Consider the following 22148-nt stretch of genomic DNA (forward strand, 5'->3'; position numbering starts at 1 on the left):
TAAGTAACGAAAAACTTCAAAATACCGGAAGCAATTACGTTCAGTTTCTTTTTTGGCTTTCGTGCTTCCCGGATCATTGGAACCGGACCAGCAACGACCTTGTGCACGACAAATCACGGAAATGAAACTATCCAGTCCAGTCTGAAGATTTCATTTGAAACCTACAGTCGTCGACGTAGACGTGAGCGTTAGGTCACCAGTGATAACGAGTGATACGTTCATTTGGCAGTGATTTTCAGTTGTCAAAGTTTTTCCGTCTCCTACGTCCAACTCAACTCGAGGACTCCGAAGTTCTGAGGTTTTATCGTAAGTATAAATTTGTTATGGAGTGATTTTTCAAAGCTGAATTAAATGTTGCTTGACACTAGTCGGTAAATGTGCTATAGTCGCACAATATATAATACTTAGCGGTCATTTTTCGTCTTTGAACTTGAAACCTCGTTGGGTTGTAATTTGCACAGTGTATTATCAAAGACCAAAGGCCCCTCGAGGTCACAGATAACACGTTTGAAATTTGGGAATAACCATTGTCATGTCATGTCAGTGCACAAGACTGTGGTTTAGAGCTGCAGTCCTCACTTTTACTATACACATACTGAGAATTAATTATAGAAGAAAAGAACATAATATAAAGTCAGTTCAGAGTTTCTAATGACAGTTATATACATGTGCTTTTATTATGTAACCACGGTTACTTGTGGACTATTCAATTCGAGAATGGTTCTTATACAAAATAATGACGTCACCAGTGTTTGCACTGGAAAGGATATCGTCTTAAAGTGCAAACACTGGTGACGTCATGTTTTGAGTATTTGTATGCCATTATTTTGTATCTACCATCCATGAATAGAATGAGTTTTCAAGTGACGGTGAGTGTAACCATACAATTTACAATACAATATAGTACAGTACAATACAATACAATACAATACAATACACAATTCGGCGTATAGCTTGTTTACAACCCATTTTTATAGATGCACTTATTGTATGTAGAACTTGTTTTAGTATCTTGCGTATATTGATATTATGACCAAAAATAACAATTCCAGTACAACAATTTTCCAGTCAAACCAGCAAATCATGATCAGAAAAGTTGAAACTATCACTATCAGTGTGATTACATGTATTTAGATACTAGTAGTATATCTGCTTTTGTAACAGATCTTATATAACTACAGACTAAGTACTCAGGACCTTTTTTGGCTTTCCTTAGACTCAACCCAATAGGCAGATGTAAGATTTGAAGTTGTACAACCCATTTCCAGTTATTGTTCACTGGCTCTGTTTGATACAACCATGCAGAAACTGCACATGCTACACTTTAAGATAGCGAGATTGAATGAATACAGTTTTTTTGGTGACATTTTGTCGAGATGAAATGAACTAAAAGTGCCACCTGATGTAGACATCAAATACAGATGTCAAAACAATATATGGCACTTGTGTGTCTGTATCTTAGTACCATTGCAAGTACGTTGAATGTGCTTTATTTCGTAATAGACGAAATGTAGCTAGAAATTGTGATCATGCTAGCGTAGTTAATTAATTAACTTCATTACACAACTGTGCCTAGACTGTCGACAGTCGCTCGCGCCTTTTTTCCATACGTTTTATCTAAACTCCGGTCCGGCGCAACACTAGTAATAGTATAATCGCAAACTGATTTCGAGGGCCATATTGCGAAGGCCCAAGCGACTGTTGTCCCTTGCCGCGCCCTCATGCGATAACAATAGGAACATTCAGTTTGTAGACTATTGACATTTAGGTCATAGTTCACAAAGCTTGTCAATCAAAATGAACATGGCGTAGTCACCAAGCGAGTCAACACATCGAGACGCATTGGAAAAACTTTGATACTCGCACTTGAAAGACTTTCAGAGAAGAATTATAGATACCTATGTCTCTGGGAAAGATGTTTTCGTTAGTGTACTGACAGGAAGTGACAAGTCCATAGCCTATGAAGCCCGGGCTATGAAGTCGCAGGCCTGTGGGTTATACTTCCATGCTCCGATCGTTCTCGCGATACAGCTAACAACATCTAGTCTGCAATTGTCCCAGTAGTATCCTCATTGATACAATGATAGCTCTAATATAATCCCGTATATAAACGGCGAAGGCCCTTTTATTTGTGGTAATTTTGCTAAACAATAGGGAAGTGGTAACAACCTAGCGGCCGACCCAAAGGTTCACCCCCCCCCCCCCCCCCCACATCAACAACAAAAATCACATAAAAAGAAAACATCAAGGAAAAGACACAACAAACTGTCATATCATATAGCATCGTGATAAAGATTACGTAAATTGACTCCTCAATCGGTATCTGAAATAATGGGGTACAATAGCGTTAGGTATATATAGACTCAGTACTCTGTGGAGGCACTAATTGAAGACGTGTCGGATCGGAGCACGATCTCCGTGCCGTGGTAAATATGGAGGCACTTTTCTGTTTCAGGTAGAACGTCTACCATTTGCACATTATCTGCGCCTCACTATCAAACATTTTATACATGAATATTATTACTATATAATATGCTAGCTGCAGTCGAGGGAAGGTAAAAAAGGTGTCCAAAACATCTGTTGCTTGACTGGAGTGTCGGTCGGAGTTGGTACAATAAGTCGACTTCCGTAGCACTCTCTCGCTCCAGTACCATTGTAACAGCTAGCTGCATGCTAAACAAGGCAATAGACTAGTGAGCATGACAATGTATCGGGCGTCAAGTTTGTCAACGACGTCATTTACGAATGTTATAAAAACGCGCGGTTTCAAGCTTTAACAAAGAAAGATAGGAAAGGAAAAAGTACTTGATTATGACCATCAAAATGCATTTACGAGGTCAAATTTGCGCTGCAGTTTAAGTGTGTTGCACGTTGAGTAACCTTACATTGAACTGTATGCAAATTATACGATAGAGTACCGCCCCATTAAATGACGTCATATCATGAATAAGTAATAGCAAGGGAGATGCGGCAAGGGACAACAGTCGCTCGGGCCTTCGGCCCTCGACCTCGGGCCTTCGGCCCTCAATTTGCGATTAGACTAGTGTTGCGCGGGATCGGAGTTTAGATAAAACTTTGGGCAAAAAAGGCGCGAGCGACTGTCGACAGTCTAAACTGTGCCTTCAGAGGGTAAAGTATGGTAACAATAACAACAATATATGCCGTTTCTTATTGGTTTCTGCATAATTGTACATCAAACAGGGCCGATATACAGTAACTTCAAGTGGGCTATATGTCTTGGAGTGTCTAATCACATGGAAGTGTGGCTTTAATCTGTGATAAATACAAATTATGCAAACATTGGTGCAGTCACGGATTGTTCCTTTTGAATGGTAAATCTTTGATTTACGTAAACAGTTATTAAAATATCAACATCTGTTAAGGGATGTAATTTCTGTATTTGTCATCTGTTGCAGGGAATTGCATTCGTGCGTCATTGGGACTAAAATTAGCAGTAGCAGCTAGGAGTGATTCAATCAGGTCCTTCTGGTTCCCTGTGTTGTGGCAGTTTTGATGAGTTTTTAGTTTTAGATAGAATATCATACACAGTCTGGGTGTCAACATGGCAGCTACATCAACTACTAGCAATAGAGGAATGAATGGTGCTAAAGTCAACAGCCATGGAAATGGTGATATAGGAGAAGACAGAGAAACTACTGATGCTGCAGAGAACAGAGATTCTCCTAGGACCATTTACATCATATTTATTTCTCTTTTGATTGATTTACTCGGATTTACCGTTATTTTACCGCTTCTCCCATCGTTGCTGGACTTCTACAGCAAAAATAACAATGTAAGTAAAATTAAATGTTTAATTAAAGTTGTTCGATTAATTTTCATCAATTTTTACACCTTTTTATCTTTAACCTTTCGCTATATTGTGTTGATATTTGCCCAGTATATAGTCCACCCACCCTGTGTTAGAATCAGTTAATGAAATATATACTAATTATCCGTATTTTTGTGAAGGGCTGTAAGTGTACGGAAAAATCTACCAGAGTTCCCAAGTCATTTTACCAGGGTTTCCTACAAAAATTAAGGTATAATGTATAGGAAACCATGCCAGTTTTACCAGATTTTCCCCCTTCCTGTTTACTGGGGTTCCTAGCCCTTAGCTAAAACACTGATTTTTTTGGTTGTCGTTTGTGTATACTGACTTGATGTCCATATGTATACAGTGAATCAGGTACGCACTTGTTGTGCAATAGAATTAAAAGATGACTATACATGCTTTCACGAGTACAACAGATATAACATAAATAGGAAAAACCGTGAACAATATATTGTTTATGTGATAAACGTAATTGGGGCTTAAAGGGGTAACAGCTGAGTTTTATTGGGTTTTGGGTGATCATTTTTGCTGCACGTTAATAGCAGCCATATGGATAAGGATTTGGTATTTATTTTTTAATTCATAAAAACAATTTTACCATGCTTCCTACTTGAAAAATCAATGTGAAACTACATATACCAAGTCTGTGTTTTTAAATCATTACATTGCTAAAAAAAACTAAGAATTGTGCTAAAAAAGTTATATTATACATACAATAACAAACATTTTACACCTTCATTAATCTTTTACAATTTATTGAGTTACAAACAAGGACTTGACATATGATGTTTCACATTGATTTTTCAAGTAGGAAGCCAAGATAAAACTCTGTTATAAATTAAAAATCCAAAATAAATACCCAATTCTCAACCATATGACCACTTTAAAAGATACAAGTAGTAATCTACGTAGTGAAGTATACTCAAAGCATACATGTATTCACTGGTCATGTCAAAGAGACTACGTACTGTAGGGAGCATCAAGCCATTATTCTTCAACTCAAGTTTTACTTATTTAGTAGATTTATTCAGTCTGACAGATTTGTGCTGTTTTAGTACGTTTATTCAGTCTGACACATTTGTGCTATTTTTAGTACGTTTATTCAGTCTCATAGATTTGTGCTATTTTCTTAGTACGTTTATTCAGTCTGACAGATTTGTGCTATTTTTAGTACGTTTATTCAGTCTGATAAATTTGTGATATTTTTCCCCCCCAGGACACTTTATACCAGATGTTAGTAACTCAAGTGAACAGTTTCAGAGATTTTATCGGAATACCAAATATTGAAAAGTATAATTCGGTTCTATTTGGTGGTAAGTAAACATTATGAAATAACATCTGAGAATTAGGTGGCATGCATTTTACTAAATTGTATACACAGTAGAGTTTATGAGATAGGTTTTTATTTTCACAGTGAATTATAGCTGACTGTTTTTGTTAAAAGCAGGTAAAAATCTACCTGAGTTCCCCTGTCATTTTACCGGGGTTCCCCACCAAAATAATGGTACAATGCACTGGAAACTGTAAAATTAGTTTTACTGCATTCTCCCTGTTCCCCACTAAAATTAAAGTACAATTTATCAAAACTGTGCTGGTTTGACCAGATTTCCTCACTTCTATTACTGAGGTTTCCCAACTTTGGAAAAATGATGTTATAGCTATAAGTGCCGTCCTTCCAATATTCAATGTCACCAGCTTTCTCTGTGACAACTTGAAATTTTGGAAAAAAATCAGAGAATATTTCCCTTTATAGATCTATGCATTTGCACTAACATTAAATTTCAAAAATAACGTTTGTTATAGCTATAGTCTTTCCAATATTCAATATTACCAGCTTTCTCTGTGACAACTTCAAATTTTGGGAAAAAATCGGAGAATGTTTGTGTATATATAGATAAATTCATACTAACAGTAAATCGCAAAAGTGAAGTGGATATTAATATACTTTAAAAATTTGTTTATATGTCAAAATAAGTGGAGACAAAATGAGGATGAATTCGTGGAATCACTTTTCACAGGTAAATTCTTAGTAAATGCATGTAGTAAAGACAAATTTATTTAGGATGAATCAATTTTAAATGACGTGTCTGTAAGTACATTTCCATCAAAAATTGTTCATCAGCCAAAATAAAGTGGAGTTAGAACATGAAAAATTGTGTCAAATTAAATACATTAATTTAGTATGTGTAATTGAAACTCATATAAATCAACCACCAGTATAATTCTATCAATTATTTGTGATTATACATCCTGATGTACATGTATTGTGGTGACACATGATGTATTTGATGGGTGTAATGCTAACACGAGTTGTCCATATGAAGTATTTAATTAAAATATCAGACACGATATCTTTTGTGTGTCATAGCAGTTACAATAATGGTATCATCAAATGTCATCACGGAATATTTACAATGTGATACGTGTATTGTCATGTCCTAGATACATCAGGGAATTAATTGTGATATACATGCACATAGCAGTTTCAGTCTGTGTCTGTCTGTCTGTCTGTCTGTCTGTCTGTCTGTATGTATGTATGTCTGTCTGTCTGTCTGTCTGTCTGTCTGTCTGTCTGTCTGTCTGTCTGTACCATCAGCATCTCAAGAACCACTGACTAGTTTGAAATAAAATTAGATATAGAAATATTATCAGACAATGTGTGAAATCTGATTAGGTTTTGGTAAACATTTTTTTGCATATTAATGACACATTTGCATAAATAAACACTTTTGAATAATTTGGCAACATCTGCAAAATGCAAACTGTAAATTTCATACTACATGTACTTAGTATATACAATGATGGTAGCCAAGCACATTATTCATAATATATTCTTCAGAGCTTGTTGATGTACCTTAATTATAATTTTCATGATTCATTTGATTGTCAGTAATTAGGCAATCAAGAATACAAGCTTCAAATCTCTGCCTAGTAATATTGAGAAACCAACCCAAGGGAATAGTTTGAGTTTATATCTGGTTATTTGTCATTTCTTTGAACATATGTTGCAACTTGCAATTGTATAATGGTAATCATACTGTACATATATAATCTTGTATTATCAGATCACACTGAGTCACAGTGAGTGATAAGCATTTGTTGAGTATTGTGTCTGGCGATAGTGTTGTTTTCAGTTTACAAATTGTCTACCCCTGCACATTTTACTTGCATAGCCCCTAAAATGAAAAAAGGGTTAAAAGATTTATGTCTTTCTTGCTATCAGAAATTGATAGTGAACTGATATACCTGTAGTAATTGAGAAAACAACATTCCATATTTTTGGATGGATTCTATGAACGTGTGTTGCATTTGTATATAATATTTGGTTTTGCTACAACACAAGATGTGCTATTTTAAACTCATAAAATTTCATTTCCAGGATTCATAGAATTTTGGTAAATATTACCAATTTACCAGTCAGATTTATCAGTGTTGATATTATTTTTTTTATTTCTTTCAGGTGTTATATCATCTTTATTTTCATTTCTACAATTTGTTGCAAGTCCTATCCTGGGATCAGCATCAGATGTGTATGGTAGACGACCACTTATGTTAATATCCATGGTAAAGTATAATTGATCTTATTCTCCCCCATTTCATTACAATATCACTACAATCCTTTCTCCTCTAACACCACATGTATGTACAACTAGTAACACTGAAGTACAGTACTTTCTCTATATGCTACACTCGTTTGTAGCATGCATATCAAGTGTAACAGTATACTGTTTCAATTGGTTTATTTACACACCTAGCATGTGGCCTTTCCAATGTGGCCAATTAGCAAATGAAACAGTATACTTTTAAACTTGATATGGATGTTATAAACGATTGTGGGACATACAGAAAATGCTTTACTTTGGTGTTATGGGTTGTATTTGATATGGATGCTATAAACGATTGTGGTACATACAGAAAATGCTTTACTTTGGTGTTAATGGGTTGTATGGATGCTATAGCGATTGTGATACATAAAAGAAATTACTTTGGTGTTATGGGTTGTAACAACTCATGGAATATGGAAAACAACATGAACTCACAACAAAGACCAAGTCTGTGTCCTCTGATAATTACAAAAAAATTGAGACGTGTCAAAAAATTTGTCTTTAAGTTTGTATATATAAAAGTAAATTTTAAACACACTTGGTAAACATATAATAACATTTTCCAGTCTGGATTATATCAGTCACTTTGTGACTCCACTGATAAGATAACGGCTATTAAATACCAGAACAGCTGGGGTTGAAACCCTGGTCTTTGATTAGATAGCAAGAGACCAGATGATAAGTATTCTGCCTATATCTACTAGTAGTGGTTGGCTGATAACACAGATTTTGGTACGTTTTTTAGCACAACTGAACTGAGGTTCAGTAGTGGTATAGACATGGTAAGCATCTGTCAGTCTGTCTGTCTGTCTGTCTGTCTGTCAGTCTGTGTGTGTGTGTATGTGTAAACAACTTAAAGTAAAAATCCACCAGACCGATTGCCTTGGTATTTGGTGCGACACTACCTTTTGTGTCTAGTTTGGAAATTGTTCAGAACAAAATGATTGCATCACAGCTGTGATTTGGGTCATTTTTGGTCAAAATACTTCAACTGAAAAACTACTAGGCAGCTTGGTCTGAAATTTGGTGGGAACATTCTTAGGGGTGTTTAGATTAAGAATTGTTCATGACATGATTATCCCATCAGCAATTAGGTCTAAAATGTATCTTTTTGGTCAGAAAATGGTTAATGTATATTTCAAAAATAACAACATGGATAATTAGACAAGTGGATATATTTTTTTTTAAAAATTGACAAAATTGACCCATCATTGAAGATATTACCCATACCAATAGTAAAATTATGGTGTATATAAACATTAAAAAAAAATAACACATAAACTATACAGTTGTGCTACAATGCCATTGGCACTATTTTCATATTAATTCATTCCAGAAATGTCATAATTTTATTACAACTGCTAGATAGGAACTGTTACAATATAATTATTTTCAAATTTAACAAAGTGTATCATATGTTATCTAACCAGTTCATCGATAATAATAGGTAAATACAATGCAAACTAAAGCATCTGTTCATTCTGTCTTTGTTACAGGTTGGCATCGCTGCATCATATGCTCTCTGGGCAATATCTCATAACTTTACGCTGTTTGTGATAGCTAGAATTGTAGGTGGTATCAGCAAGGGAAATGTTAGTCTTAGTACAGCCATTGTCACAGATGTGTCATCTGTCAAAAATAGAGGCAAGGGAATGGTAAGTGTGTGAAATTTATCACACGTTTGTATGCAGTGTTTAGGAGTGAAAAGAAAGCAAATTGTTTCCAGATACACGTTTTTTAAGGTTAACTATCTATAACTGGAGTATTATTTTTTCAATCTGACAATCAACAATATAACTTTTTTTAAAAATAACAATTATTATTCTTTGTGGCACTGATTTTTGGGTGCAGACCCAAAAATCAATTTGATTTGAGACATGTAACATATTATGTCAGTGCACTGTTACATAAATATGTTAAATCACAGGTGATTTTAATTCATACCCGGTAATACTGTTCAGATTATACAATATTTCGAGTATATCCAGCAAAACAGTTTCCAAAAAATGTTTCAGCTGTGGCTAGTGCTAGGTGATAAAGGATGTGACACTTACAACTTTTCTGTTAGGAATGTGTTAAACGTTTTTTGTTTGTCTCAACTCACAACACATGATTTTGTCATTTTCTCAAGTTCACATTTTGTAAAGAATTGCGTTACTTTGTGGAAATTAGCAACCTCAAAGAGTACCCGACAATAACAAACACAGTAGGATCTTATTCATCACGTCAGTGGCTCCAAAACCGTGTCTCAGATTTTTGATTGCGTCTTTTGTTCGAAAGTAAGACGGATTTAAATGAGACATACATGGTTTATTTGGACACTATTGATTATTATTTATATATCTTCGTAACAAAAACAGACAGGACAAATCTGAGACACGGTTTTGTAGCCACTGACGTGGTGATAAACATTGTGCGTCGTTTTCTATTGTTGGTCGAAATTTGAAGGAGCTAATTTTTGTTGAACGAAAAATGCAAATTATCACGTATGTAGAGGTCACGTGACCGGAAGTACATAAAACCAAATTTTATTAATTTCATTGTAAAGAGTGGATCAAGAGCTTTCAGAAAATGTATAGTTATGGATGTGTGTAATCATTACTTTCTTAACTGCAAACCAATATCAACAGGGGATATTTTGTGTGGTCTAATACCTTAAAGGGGCAATTCTAACTCCTAATCAAATTTTGAAGTGTGATACATGTATTGCTAGTAAAGATAAATTAATGTACTTGAAACTCATGATGTGGTGTCTGTTAGAGATGCATGCCTGATCACTCAATATTTTCATTGTTCTACAGGCACTCATAGGCATAGCCTTTTCTTTGGGTTTCCTGTTTGGTCCATCAATTGGTGCATATTTTGCCAAGATATCAACTTTCCGACAGGGAGAGTTTTACATCATACCAGCATTATTTTCCCTCAGCCTTGCCATTATTGATATCATCTTTATCTATGCATTCTTTGAAGAAACACTTCCATTAAACAAAAGGGTAAGTGTTCCTCTAGTTTTCACTCAAAATCACCCAAAATCAGAGTTCTTCCCACACTGATCAGCACTGGGTGGTAGTGACCAGCACCATGAAAATGTAACCATAATAACTTCATTATGATTTGTAACATTTTGCCAGCCCATTATGCATTGCACACCTTCTTGTACACCTCCATGTATTCTCAACGTACAGGGGGTGTGCACCCTACTCAGGGGATGGTTGTTATCTGACCATACCCTAGATTTAGGCGATAAGACCGTCTCTTTCATTGATGGCATTTAGTCTTTGTACTATGAAATCACACACAATTAAAGACAGTGAGCATATAAATACAAATATCAACAACAACAATAAACAACTTTGTAAATAAATTGTTATTCAAGCTCACCCCTCTGTTGTTCTATAGAATCCATAATTGGTGGAATTGTAACTCCTAATTTACATGCATCAGTAAAAGTGATATAACTTTTGGGGACTGTTTTTACATTGGTGCAAAAATTGTTTCAGCCAAAAAAAAACGAAAGTGCTATGAGCCATAAATACACAGATATAATTACAGTAATAAATATAAGGGAGGGAGAGGGAGAGGGGGGGATGCAACATCACCATACTTGATGTTAAATCCAATCCAATGTTAGTTAAGAAGAGTATTATTGCTGATCTGTACATTTAGGGTAAAGATATTATTTTTTTCGGGGAAACTTTGAAGCCCCAATTTTTAACATTCCCTGTTTCCTTTGTTATCTAGGCCAAGTCTTTCAGCAGTACATTCAGGGAAGCATACAATCTACTCAGTCCATATTCATTATTTCAATTTAAAGCTGTACAGAGATGTCCTGAAAAGGGTAAGTCTTGTGAATCATTTCCAGTAAACATAGACAAGTTTTGTCTTCCTTAATCCGGGTAATCAAAATTACTAAAAATAAGCGTAAACTTGAATGTCCAAAGTCAAACACGTGACTCTACAGAAATGAAGTGGATGCAATCAGACATTAACGCGTTGTCATATATTTGTTTATTTTTTAAAAGAAACAACAACAATTACTTATACCATTAACTACTGTTACCATGACAACAATATTGAGAATGTGACAAGCTGTAGTCAGTCAGTTTCCGTATCTTCAATCTAGCCCCTATTTATTCATATCAGTCAGTTTTATGAAAGTTTTGTTTTTTTTAATTTCAGATCTACATATTTTAAGAAAACTTGGACAAAGTTATTTCTTGTATTTATTCCTGTATTCTGGTTTAGAATTTACTCTAACATTCCTGGTGCATAGAAGATTTCAGTATACCAGGTGAGTGTAGAAATACAGTTGACTTGGAGTTGTTTGTGTCTTGAGCTCTATTTAGTTTGTGTACTCGTACAGACACAGCTGAGTTTATTCAATCACCTGAATCCAAAACTCATCAATATGGCAGGGTTTAGCTAAAATTTCATTGCTTCAGAAAAGATCAAAGTTGAAACTTATTTATCATAGCTGGATTTCTGATACTTACATGTAATGGTCCCAGAAGAGTCATTTTCACTAACCCTACATTGCATGACTTCTCTGAAATAGGGTTATAAAAACTGGCAAATCTGACTTTAATAGGAGAGGTCTTCTGTACACTAGGGCAAGGCATTCTGGGAAGTAGAAACAGTTAATAGGAGCTTCAATTCACCCATCTTGAACAGTTACATGTACCTCTGAATGTATTATTTTGGCAAGATGTATGAAGCTCCTAACTTTGGCTACTTCCCAAGATCCCTCACCCCAATAGTGTACAGCAGGTCTTGCACCAGAATTTTAAATTTTCATCGCTTTATTGTAGAGAGGCCTTGCAATGCAAAGCACACCTTTTGTGTTTCATAAGCATGCAGCTCAGATGAAACCAGCTAGATAGACATTGCATTGGTCAAGGTCACAGTGATACTATAGTGAATATCCGTAAAATATGAAACCATTTCATTTGTTGGATGATTCTAGTGTGTTGCCTAACACTTAGGCAGTATGATCAACATCCTTATGTGAAACTAATAGGGAACTACATGTTGCTGGCATACACTAAGGGTTTGCATTTGATAGAAATTTCTGTATTCTTAAGCAACCCACAATAATAATAGTTGCTGAAAAATGCTCTCCTGGGGACACCACACTTGAATATCTACGGAATCTGAATTTGCTTCATTGAACTTAACAATACTGAGGGGGTAAGTGTTTTCTGCCTGTGAGATAGGATTGGAATCATCAAATCAAATCCATGCCTATAAGATTATAAAAAGCTTTATACACAAAGTATGGAGGTCAACTGAGTTTAATAAATGCCCTTTAAAGGTCCATAGCAGTAATATCTAGAGGCTGTTAGGAATTGAGTCTTGTATGTGAATTAGAATGGAATTAGTGGAATAGTTACCCTAAAAGCCAGATTATTATAACTGACATGATTTGCTTATATCCAAACTGCCCTTCCTAAAATTTTGCATGTGACACTTGGGACACTGACTGTTCTTTTAAACAATTAATGTTTAACATTGGTAAATTTAAACTCATCTGACACAGTTTTGCTGGTACCAGCAATACATGGAGATAAACTTATAATATGTGTGAACGGAACCGTTACAACCTCAGAATTGTCTTTTAAAAACCGTACTGGAATACCATCTAGATCTGACTGTGCTTTTGTACACACTGTGATTGTTCAATTCAGTATGTATAACAGTGTTTTTGCTAAGGTTTGGGAACCCCGGTAACAGAAAGGGGAAAAGAGGTAAAACTGGTAGTGCGTCCAATGCAATGTATCATAGTTTAGGTGGGGAACCCCGGTAAAATGATGTGGGAACCCCGGTAGATTTTACCTACTTACCGCCCTTAAATAAAACACTGTATAAATTCCATGGTTACTGGTTGCAGGGAAAGTGAATTAGGAAAGACACCAGGTCCTTTATTATTGTGTAATAATTGCTCCCAGCAATTTTCTTTTTTTCAAGCAAATACACACACACTATTAAAACACAACCCACTTTGTACAGAAATGCATTCAGGTTTGGGACTATGTAACAGGGCTGTGTTATGTTAGCTCCATATCATGTCACTTGCCCTTTACTTATCTAGTGAGTGATACAGCCTACCCATCAAGTCTGTAGAACACTCACCCTGGGTTTGGGTCAGTCACAGAAAAATCCCTAGTCTCCAGTTGGATTTGAACCTATGGCCTCCTGACTGCTAATCCTGAGCTCTGACCACTATGCCACAGGGAGTCGGTTTCTTACAAGAGTTGATACTACAATTGCAGTGTGTAAAACCTATTGATAATGTCAGCAATTGTTATACTATCACCTCTGTTCCCCTGTATGTACAGGATTTCAACATATAAGTCACTGTAACAGGGTTAAGACTGAGTAGATGTTTGCAGTGTACACACTCAAAAAGTTTCTAGGATAGCATAATTCATTTTCAGTATTTCATGTTTCTATCTCATTTTGCTGTATGCTGCACACTTTTATATCGTTCATTTCTTACTCTTCATGTTTGCTGACAACTCTATTTTGTTGTTTAATTTCGATGTTTAATTTGACTCGTCAACAGTATGGAACAAGGCAAGATGTTCTTATTCATTGGTATCATCATGGCACTCATACAAGGTAAAATCATATTTTAATTAAGTCTACTTGTCAGTAAAGATATATTTACATAGAGAGTAGTCATGGCATGTAAAAGTAGCCATATGCTATCAATTCATGCTAATCTGAGCACACATGGCTAGGCAAATAGAAAGGACATATGTAAATTTTAATTAAGATTATTTCACACGCAGCGTTTCATATATACGGATTATTTGTGAATTTATTTCTGTTTCTCTGCTGTATTTTTAACATTATGTTCATCAGTACATCTTGACATGCCATTCATGGCAATATTTACATTTCTGCCTTACCATGCTTACAGTATTGATAGATTATAATATGTAAACAGTAAATATTTGTCCGATGACTGAAATGTGCGAATTCCCCTGAATTATGTCTCCCCATTCCCCCATCGCTCTCTATTTGGCATGCAGTGTCGCTAACATGAGTTGTAAAGTGCAGTAAAAAAATTGATCAGATATATTTATAGGATATATTCTTGTCTATATGATGCATTTACCAACCAATCTGTACTGAATGGATGGAAAGGAAATACAGTTATGAAATCCTAAAACTTGTAAAAGAATGATGGGTTTTTATTCTAAACAATGGAATGTGTAGGAATTCATGAACAGAAGATTAATTCAATATGTTGCCAAAACATCACACAAGTGCATGAAATCCTACTCATTGTAATATCTGTGTAATTGATTTCTGCACGATTACGATTATCAAATAAAATGAAATAGATTAAATTTGTTTGTGACTAGTTACTCCAGATTTTGAAGCAGTTCAAAGTTTTTAGCATTGAGCTTTCGATCTGTCTTGGTTGACCATCCTGATTGGAATGACAAATTTCATAGTTACAGCTGACCACTAGGTGGCAGTATAATCAGTCTTGGTTGACCATCCTCATTGGAATGACAAATTCCATATTTACAGCTGACCACTAGGTGGCAGTATGATCAGCCCATTGTTGATGTTTTTGTAATTTTGGAGATATTATGAACTCCGTGATATTATTTCTACATTTCAATTTAAAGCTGTACCAGCTGTAACTGGAATTATGCTATTTTTTCGATCAGAAATTCAATATATTGACTGAAAATTATTAAGATACTAAGAATTAGACATCGTACAGGATGTATCCACAAGTACATTAAACAGTTTGAAATCTTGCATTGGGACGCTGAAATCAATTTTATTGGATTTGTTGTTGTATGTGTTCCTTTGAACAGCTTGTAACATAAGAACATTTTGAAAACATAGTTTGTTTGCAGTATTGTAGTTATGGCCCACCAAAAACAACATCTGTATTAAAATGCATCATAATACTTTTGAAGAAGAAAATGAAAACATGGCAAATATTTGCTGTAAGTTTTGAGCAATGGATATGATAACCAAGATGTTTTTTCTTCTATTTATTCAGGTGGATACAGTCGAAGAATTCCTCCTGGATCGGAAAAGAAAACTGCTGTGAGGGTAAGTAAAAGTGAAATATTTTGAAAAAGTCCATGATTTTTGTTACATATTTGAACACTTTTTTGCTCTATATATATATTTATGTTTGCTATGCTAAGTTTATCAATACTAAATATGTTTTATTATATTTCACCAGGGAATGTTGATCCTTATACCAGCATTCCTGTGTATAGCATTTGCGTCAACTCAAACTTTGTTGTACATCGGACTTGCCATGTTTAGTTTTGGTAAGTATAAAACTATTTGTGTCGTATTGTTTTAGGTTTTAGAACACTGATAACTCAGAGAAAGGCATATCTTAAAATTTATGATAGAAATTTGTTAGGGGGACCCTATTTTTTTTCTGTTTCTCATTACCCAACCGACCCAAATTTTCAGCTCCAAGATCATAAAAAAATATTTTTATTTGCACCTGCCCTTAATATTTTGTGAAATAGCGCCCTCTCTGGCAAAGAATAAGTACATGTCTGGACTGTCAATGTCATCTACGGTCATGTCGACACTTGTTCACAGACACAGCACTTTTTCCATGTCGGAAGTTATTCAAGTAGGGGGAGAACATGCCAATTGTGTAGAGAAGTTGGAAAAAGGACTTGTTGCTAGGAATCTAATAAAAAGAAGATAGAGAGGAGGAAAAGGAGAGGCAGAGAAACATGAAGAAGATGATATTTCATTTTTTTAATTTTTGTAATCGACCAACTCATAGTTGCCATGAAAAAGTAATGAGAAACATTTTGAAAAATAGGGTCTCCCTTATCTGCTTAATAAAATTTGCATGGCTTAAATCTGTCTCTCTTTCTTGTTTTATTTCCATAGCTTCTGCTACAGTTGTACCATGTCTGTCAACTATGGTATCTTCATATGGTAGGTAAACATTAACAATACCGATAGTTTCTGTCAGTTTTCACTCATCTAAACAGGAATTAGTGGGGCTGATGTGAAGGTCTTCTTCGATAGGTCATCAGGATTGAATAATTTGCATAATAATCACAGTTGGGATTTTAGCAAATGAATATAAATAGTTACTTTAGCCATCTAGAATCTGTGAAGGGTGCAAATGTGTTGTACATAGCACAGATACGAGTATGTACTGTCCCATGTCATGGCAAAAAAATCACAAATGAGTGTCCAGCACTGAGTGCAGGGTTCAGATTTCATACGCCTCCATGGCTGTACAAGTAGCTAGTCATATGTTGAAACCCATCTTTACAAAAACCATTGATAAAATGTAAGACTCTTTACACTGAATTGTCTCTCCAGTCTCCCTATTCTTGTTTAAAACCTTCTATAAGGAATACCTTTACTAAGTGAACTATTATTCTCAGACGACACCGATCAATGTTTCGGCTAGCCGGTATATTGTGTGGATTGTGGTTTTCAAATGATGTATGATATTATTACTGAGTAAAGAGAAGTGCAAACTAACAAACAGTGTAAGAAGCAACCACTACATGTATGATGTAGGTAACTGATATCAACATACTGTATCAAGTCCAGTAGACTAATACATGTAGACAGATGCAGATCAATTCATTGTTGTGGGCACTTGTTATGAAGATTTAACTAATTACTAACTGTAGAGTAGAGTCAAAAACAGCACTCTTTCTGTCTACATACCTAGGAATCATTGTTCACCCGTAGATTTCCTCATCACATACTCCTTTTAAACTGCAAATAAACTTGTTATAGTCAGAAAATTGTTGAGAATAATCTGAAATTCTGCTTTATTTCTGTGTACAGGAAGTACTGATCAGAAGGGAACCGTGGTTGGTATTTTTCGATCACTTGGTGCTCTAGCCAGAGCTATAGGCCCTATAGCTGCATCTATTGGTAAGTTGACAGTGATAATCAGTTTTATAAATCTGAAATGAATTCACAATGTATTATATATTGTATTATTATATATTATATACAAAGAGTGTCACGACATGGATAAATAATAATCCAGCCATTTACAAAAATAGACACAAACTAAATCTATTGTTCTTAAAGGCTGTAGATTACACAAGTGGGTGACAGCGGTTCCTCTGTTGTGTGATTCTAAATGAATTGAATTGAATTGAAATTTATTCCACCAGAAATGAAAACAAAATATATACATTCTTTGAAAGTAATTCAAAACAGAATTCTGGTGAGGGCCATGGAATAGTTCCCATGGAACTAATCAAAGTCCATGGACCAACCTTGGTTCATGAAAATTACTGCAAATTCACTCTTCAAGATAGTGTAAGGATTGGAAGTCCAAAACAGTACACTGGGGTCAGTAAAACTGTAAGGCCTCCCTACTGAGACTGTAATTAAATTTTCAATTTGATAGCTTATCACTATTGTATCAACATGTTGTGACAATAGTTTTAGTTTGTGTCTATCTTTGTAAACCAATGACTAAATTACCAGAGAGTAATATTTAAATGACTAACGATAGTCATAACATTATAATACATCATATGACGTTGCTTTATTCTTTGACAGTGTACTGGAGTATAGGATCAACCAAATGTTATACCATTGGTGGATTTCTGTTGGTGATACCAATGATACTGTTAGTCAGAATACGGCCACATGAGGCAACAGCTTGATATGGACAAACACATGGTATATACATTTCATGTCAGAATACAGCCAAGTGAGGCAACAGTTTGAAATGAACATCCAGTACACATGGTAGTATGGTTTTTAATTTGAACTTGAAGCAACGATTTGAAATGGTATTCCCTTCATGCTTTAAATTTAGGAATACAAGGCAATGATTTGAAATGAACACAGCGTATATTACATGGTATTCATTTGTTTGCAAAACTCAGCAACAGTTTATTGGGCTACACTTTTTACTTTTGTATACAATTTACTCTCTGTTGAATGCCGGAGATGGGGATGGAAGGGGTGGGGGAGCAACTCCGTAGGTCATGCTACATGGAGGCTCCATGCATGGGGAGTGGTTGACAACACCATAAAATACAGACATGGGTTACTAGGGTTGGGGATTTTCAGTAACAGAAAGGAGAATGGCAATAATTCCCATACAAGCTGACAAAGTGCTTGCTCGTAAGGTACATATGGCAACATTATGTGCAGTGCTCTTTTCTGAACACATTCCAATGATAATTACAGCCCTTAGCAAAAATACCGAAATATTTTATACTGATATACATAATAACACCAGTCTTAAATGAATATTGTTGGAATATTACTTTCATTTATATAAAATTTATTTTCATTTGACTTGTATGAACTGAGAAATTAACCAATGAAATGTTACTCAACCAGGATTATGAGATCAACACTGTAAAACCAGAAGGATTGCTACTTATCCAGTGTGACTTGGAAGATTTGTGATTTTTGTTCATTTTTGTAAAATTTATTTTAGACACAGAAACTCTATGATCCTAATTTTTCAATTTTTTTTTCAAGTGAAATCGGAATGCATTGTATATGGTAAGAAAGTTGAAATTTAAAATATATACAAAAAGAAGCAATAAAAAATATGTATTTAGAATAGTTTTTGTGAAATGATAAAATACTTTTGTATGTTATTATCTTTTCTTTTTCTTTTAACTTGGTTTTGAATGGAACAATGCAAGTTTGACCCCTGACCCTTGACCCTGACAATGTTGTGATCAGCATAGATTATGGGCTCTTAGATAATAGCAGATTATTTCAGGAATTGTCAACATTGACAGAATTTTCATAGAAGATTAAAACAAGCTTCAAATTTCAAGAATATAAGGTTACTTTATTTAGAGCTTGTACACAGCCAACTTTCTGCAGGCCTGTGGCAGTGCAGGGCTGCAGCATTCCTGCTGCAGGACTGTGGCAGTAATGCATGCATGACTGAAAATTTTTCCCAGTGTATACCAAGTCCTTAAAACTTCAAATGGAAGTTAATGAATTTGTCACCATTTTGTTTTCAAGAAAGTTGACAAGATGGTGCAAAATATGTCAAGATATTTCCTTGAAATTTTGCACAATCCTTGGAAAGCAATGATTTAGAATGTGTAGACAGTAATTTTTGAACAACTGCCTATGATAATTTTATTCCCTTAGCAAAAATTGCTAATAAATATTTTCTTTTGGTAACAAACAGATTTGTAATCAGTATTTTATGCTGCAAATTCTTCACTGTAAATTCACAATTTTTTATGGTGAATATTATATGCTTGTGTACTATTCAGGGTCTGTTTTTGTAGATAAGTTAAAAGTGGTCAAATGGATGAGAATTGGGATTTCTAACTTATAAAACAATTTTATCATGGCATTCTACTTGAAAAATTCAATGTGAACCAACGTAGACCAAGTCCTTGTTTGTAACTCAATACATTGCAAAAAGCTATATAAAAAATGTGCTAAAAAAAGTTTGTTATTGTACGTACAATAACAAACATTTTACACATTTATTAATCTTTTACAATTCATTGAATTACAAACAAGGACTTGGTATATGTTGTTTTACATTGATTATTCAAGTAGGAAGCCATGATAAAACTGTTTTATAAATAAAAAATCCAAAATAAATACCCAATTTTCATCCACATGACCACTCTACATTTCATTTGAGTCAAACTACTAGTTTATTTCATATATATATTGGTATATTAACTATTATTTTACTTGATTGAGTTTTGTACAAGTGTTTGTTTTGACATATTTTAGGTTATTATATGTACTATTAAAAGAAGCAACATTTATTCATTTTTGACCACAGCTCACTATTAAAGCTGCCCAAGCTGTAACTGGATGATTATTTTTTTCGTCAGACAATCATCAATATATTCACTGAAAATTGTTAAAATATCTGTATTCAGACATTGTACATGTTAATTTAGTCGATTGTATCCATAAGCAGTAGGCAGCTGATAAAAATCATGCTCACATTGGCAGTGCTGAGTTTTGGGTATGGACCCAAAAATCAGTTTGTTGGGATTTCATATACAATATTATGTATACAGATGTACAAATATTTTTACCCACAGGGGATTCAGCACTGCTTAGGGTGTATGATATTCAAAGTAAGCCATTATAACTAACAAAAGTTGTAAAAAAAAAATGATCCAGTCACAGCTAGTGTAGCTTTAATGTAAGCATTTATAATATGTATGTCATAACGAGGTGATGAGTGAAGTGAACCATGTTGAATGGTACACCATACTGGAAAATACTGTGGCTGTGTAATGCATAGTCAAACAGCACAAATCATATAATTTATGGTAACAGTTATACTTCTTGAGGATGTCTTGGTCAGTGTTGTTTTTTTCTTTCAACACAAAATAAGGAAAAAAATGTATTTAAGTTATTGTTTGAAAATATACTTACTGACTAGCATAAGCCATGACATCTTATACCAAGGGTTGTTTGATTTGTATGACATTCCTAATGAAAAGGGTTGCCATGACAAGTTACACCCAAATTCCTTTTATCTGTACAACATTCTTGGGGAAGAGATTCATTAGAGAAGACACAAAATCAAGGAATTGATTACTTTTGCAACTTTCTAATTCTGAATGCCTACTTTAACAGTAAAAAATTACCTGTCATTATGATGTTAGTTCCATTTGGGGGGGCTTGATGAGCAATAAATATCAACTGAAATGCAATATTTAAATTACCTGACATCATGTGTTCATTAAAGGAAAAGTTCAGTCAGACTTATTTCTGCCTTTAGTACACTTGTATTGATTACTGCTATAAACTTAAAGGAAAAGTCCAGTCAAACTTATTTCTGTCTTTAGTGTACTTGTACTGATTACTGCTATCAACTTAAAGGAAAAGTCCAGTCAGACTTATTTCTGCCTTTAGTACACTTGTATTGATTACTGCTATCAACTTAAAGGGAAAGTCCAGTCAGATTTATTTCTACCATAAGTACACTTGTATTGATTAAAGACCATTAAATTAATATGATTTTGGTTGATGAAATAACACTTTGATAACTTACTCAACTTTGAAATCTTGTAAAGAAGCCCGACTGCACTTGGCATGTGTTTGGCCATTTTGGGATTTCCTGAAAACCTCTGGTGATGACATCACGTTTACCACAACTTGTGTTTTTGACAAATACAAAGTGTCAAGGTGCTTTGTTAACTTGTTTTACCATCTCTAGTGATTGATATTTGACCATATTATGACTCACACAAATTTAGTCTTCCAATATTATCTTACAGTAACTTCAGCCTATTAAAGGTCTTACATGTTGCCCAAAGAATAAAGTAATGCAATCTAAACTAAGTTGTCTGGTTTGTTTTGTTGTTGTTTTTTTTGTTTGCAAACAAAGTTGTACACATTGGAACAGAAAGCACACAAAAGTCTGTATATTACCCTCATCTGATTGGCTGCCCTTGACAACTCAATGCCCAATGGGTTACGTTGTTGTGTTTACTGTACTTTCTGCACTGAGAATATTTGGAATAGTTTGCATTTGAGGATGCGTTGGTGTCATTCACTTTCACTTATCTCTACAGAGCTGGCATTAATCTGAACTTCAATGGGCTGCAGTGATGCATGAACCTTGATTGGCAATTTCTGTTACATACATTGTGAACTGTTACATAGCAATTACAACATGTTAATTTGAAGTTGCCTAGAAAGACCAATAGGTCACTTCCACCCAAGAGGACAATCGACACCATCTCCCT

The 22148-nt window shown here is 34.7% G+C and overlaps 1 protein-coding gene across 1 annotated transcript; it reads left to right on the forward strand.

Moving 5' to 3' along the window:
* The first annotated feature begins 76 nt into the window (after positions 1–76).
* LOC144446547 (major facilitator superfamily domain-containing protein 10-like) lies at positions 77–21724 on the forward strand. The gene is made up of 14 exons (XM_078136333.1): positions 77–306; positions 3417–3793; positions 5049–5145; positions 7293–7396; positions 8934–9092; positions 10239–10430; positions 11179–11275; positions 11617–11728; positions 14000–14055; positions 15467–15519; positions 15656–15746; positions 16336–16383; positions 17260–17349; positions 17992–21724. The coding sequence occupies exons 2-14, from the start codon at positions 3563–3565 to the stop codon at positions 18096–18098; spliced, it is 1437 nt and encodes a 478-aa protein (XP_077992459.1). The 5' UTR covers positions 77–306; positions 3417–3562; the 3' UTR covers positions 18099–21724.
* The last annotated feature ends 424 nt before the right edge of the window (positions 21725–22148 follow it).

Source organism: Glandiceps talaboti, chromosome 15 (genome assembly GCF_964340395.1).
Source record: "Glandiceps talaboti chromosome 15, keGlaTala1.1, whole genome shotgun sequence".
In the NCBI taxonomy this organism is placed as follows: Eukaryota; Metazoa; Hemichordata; class Enteropneusta; family Spengelidae; genus Glandiceps; species Glandiceps talaboti.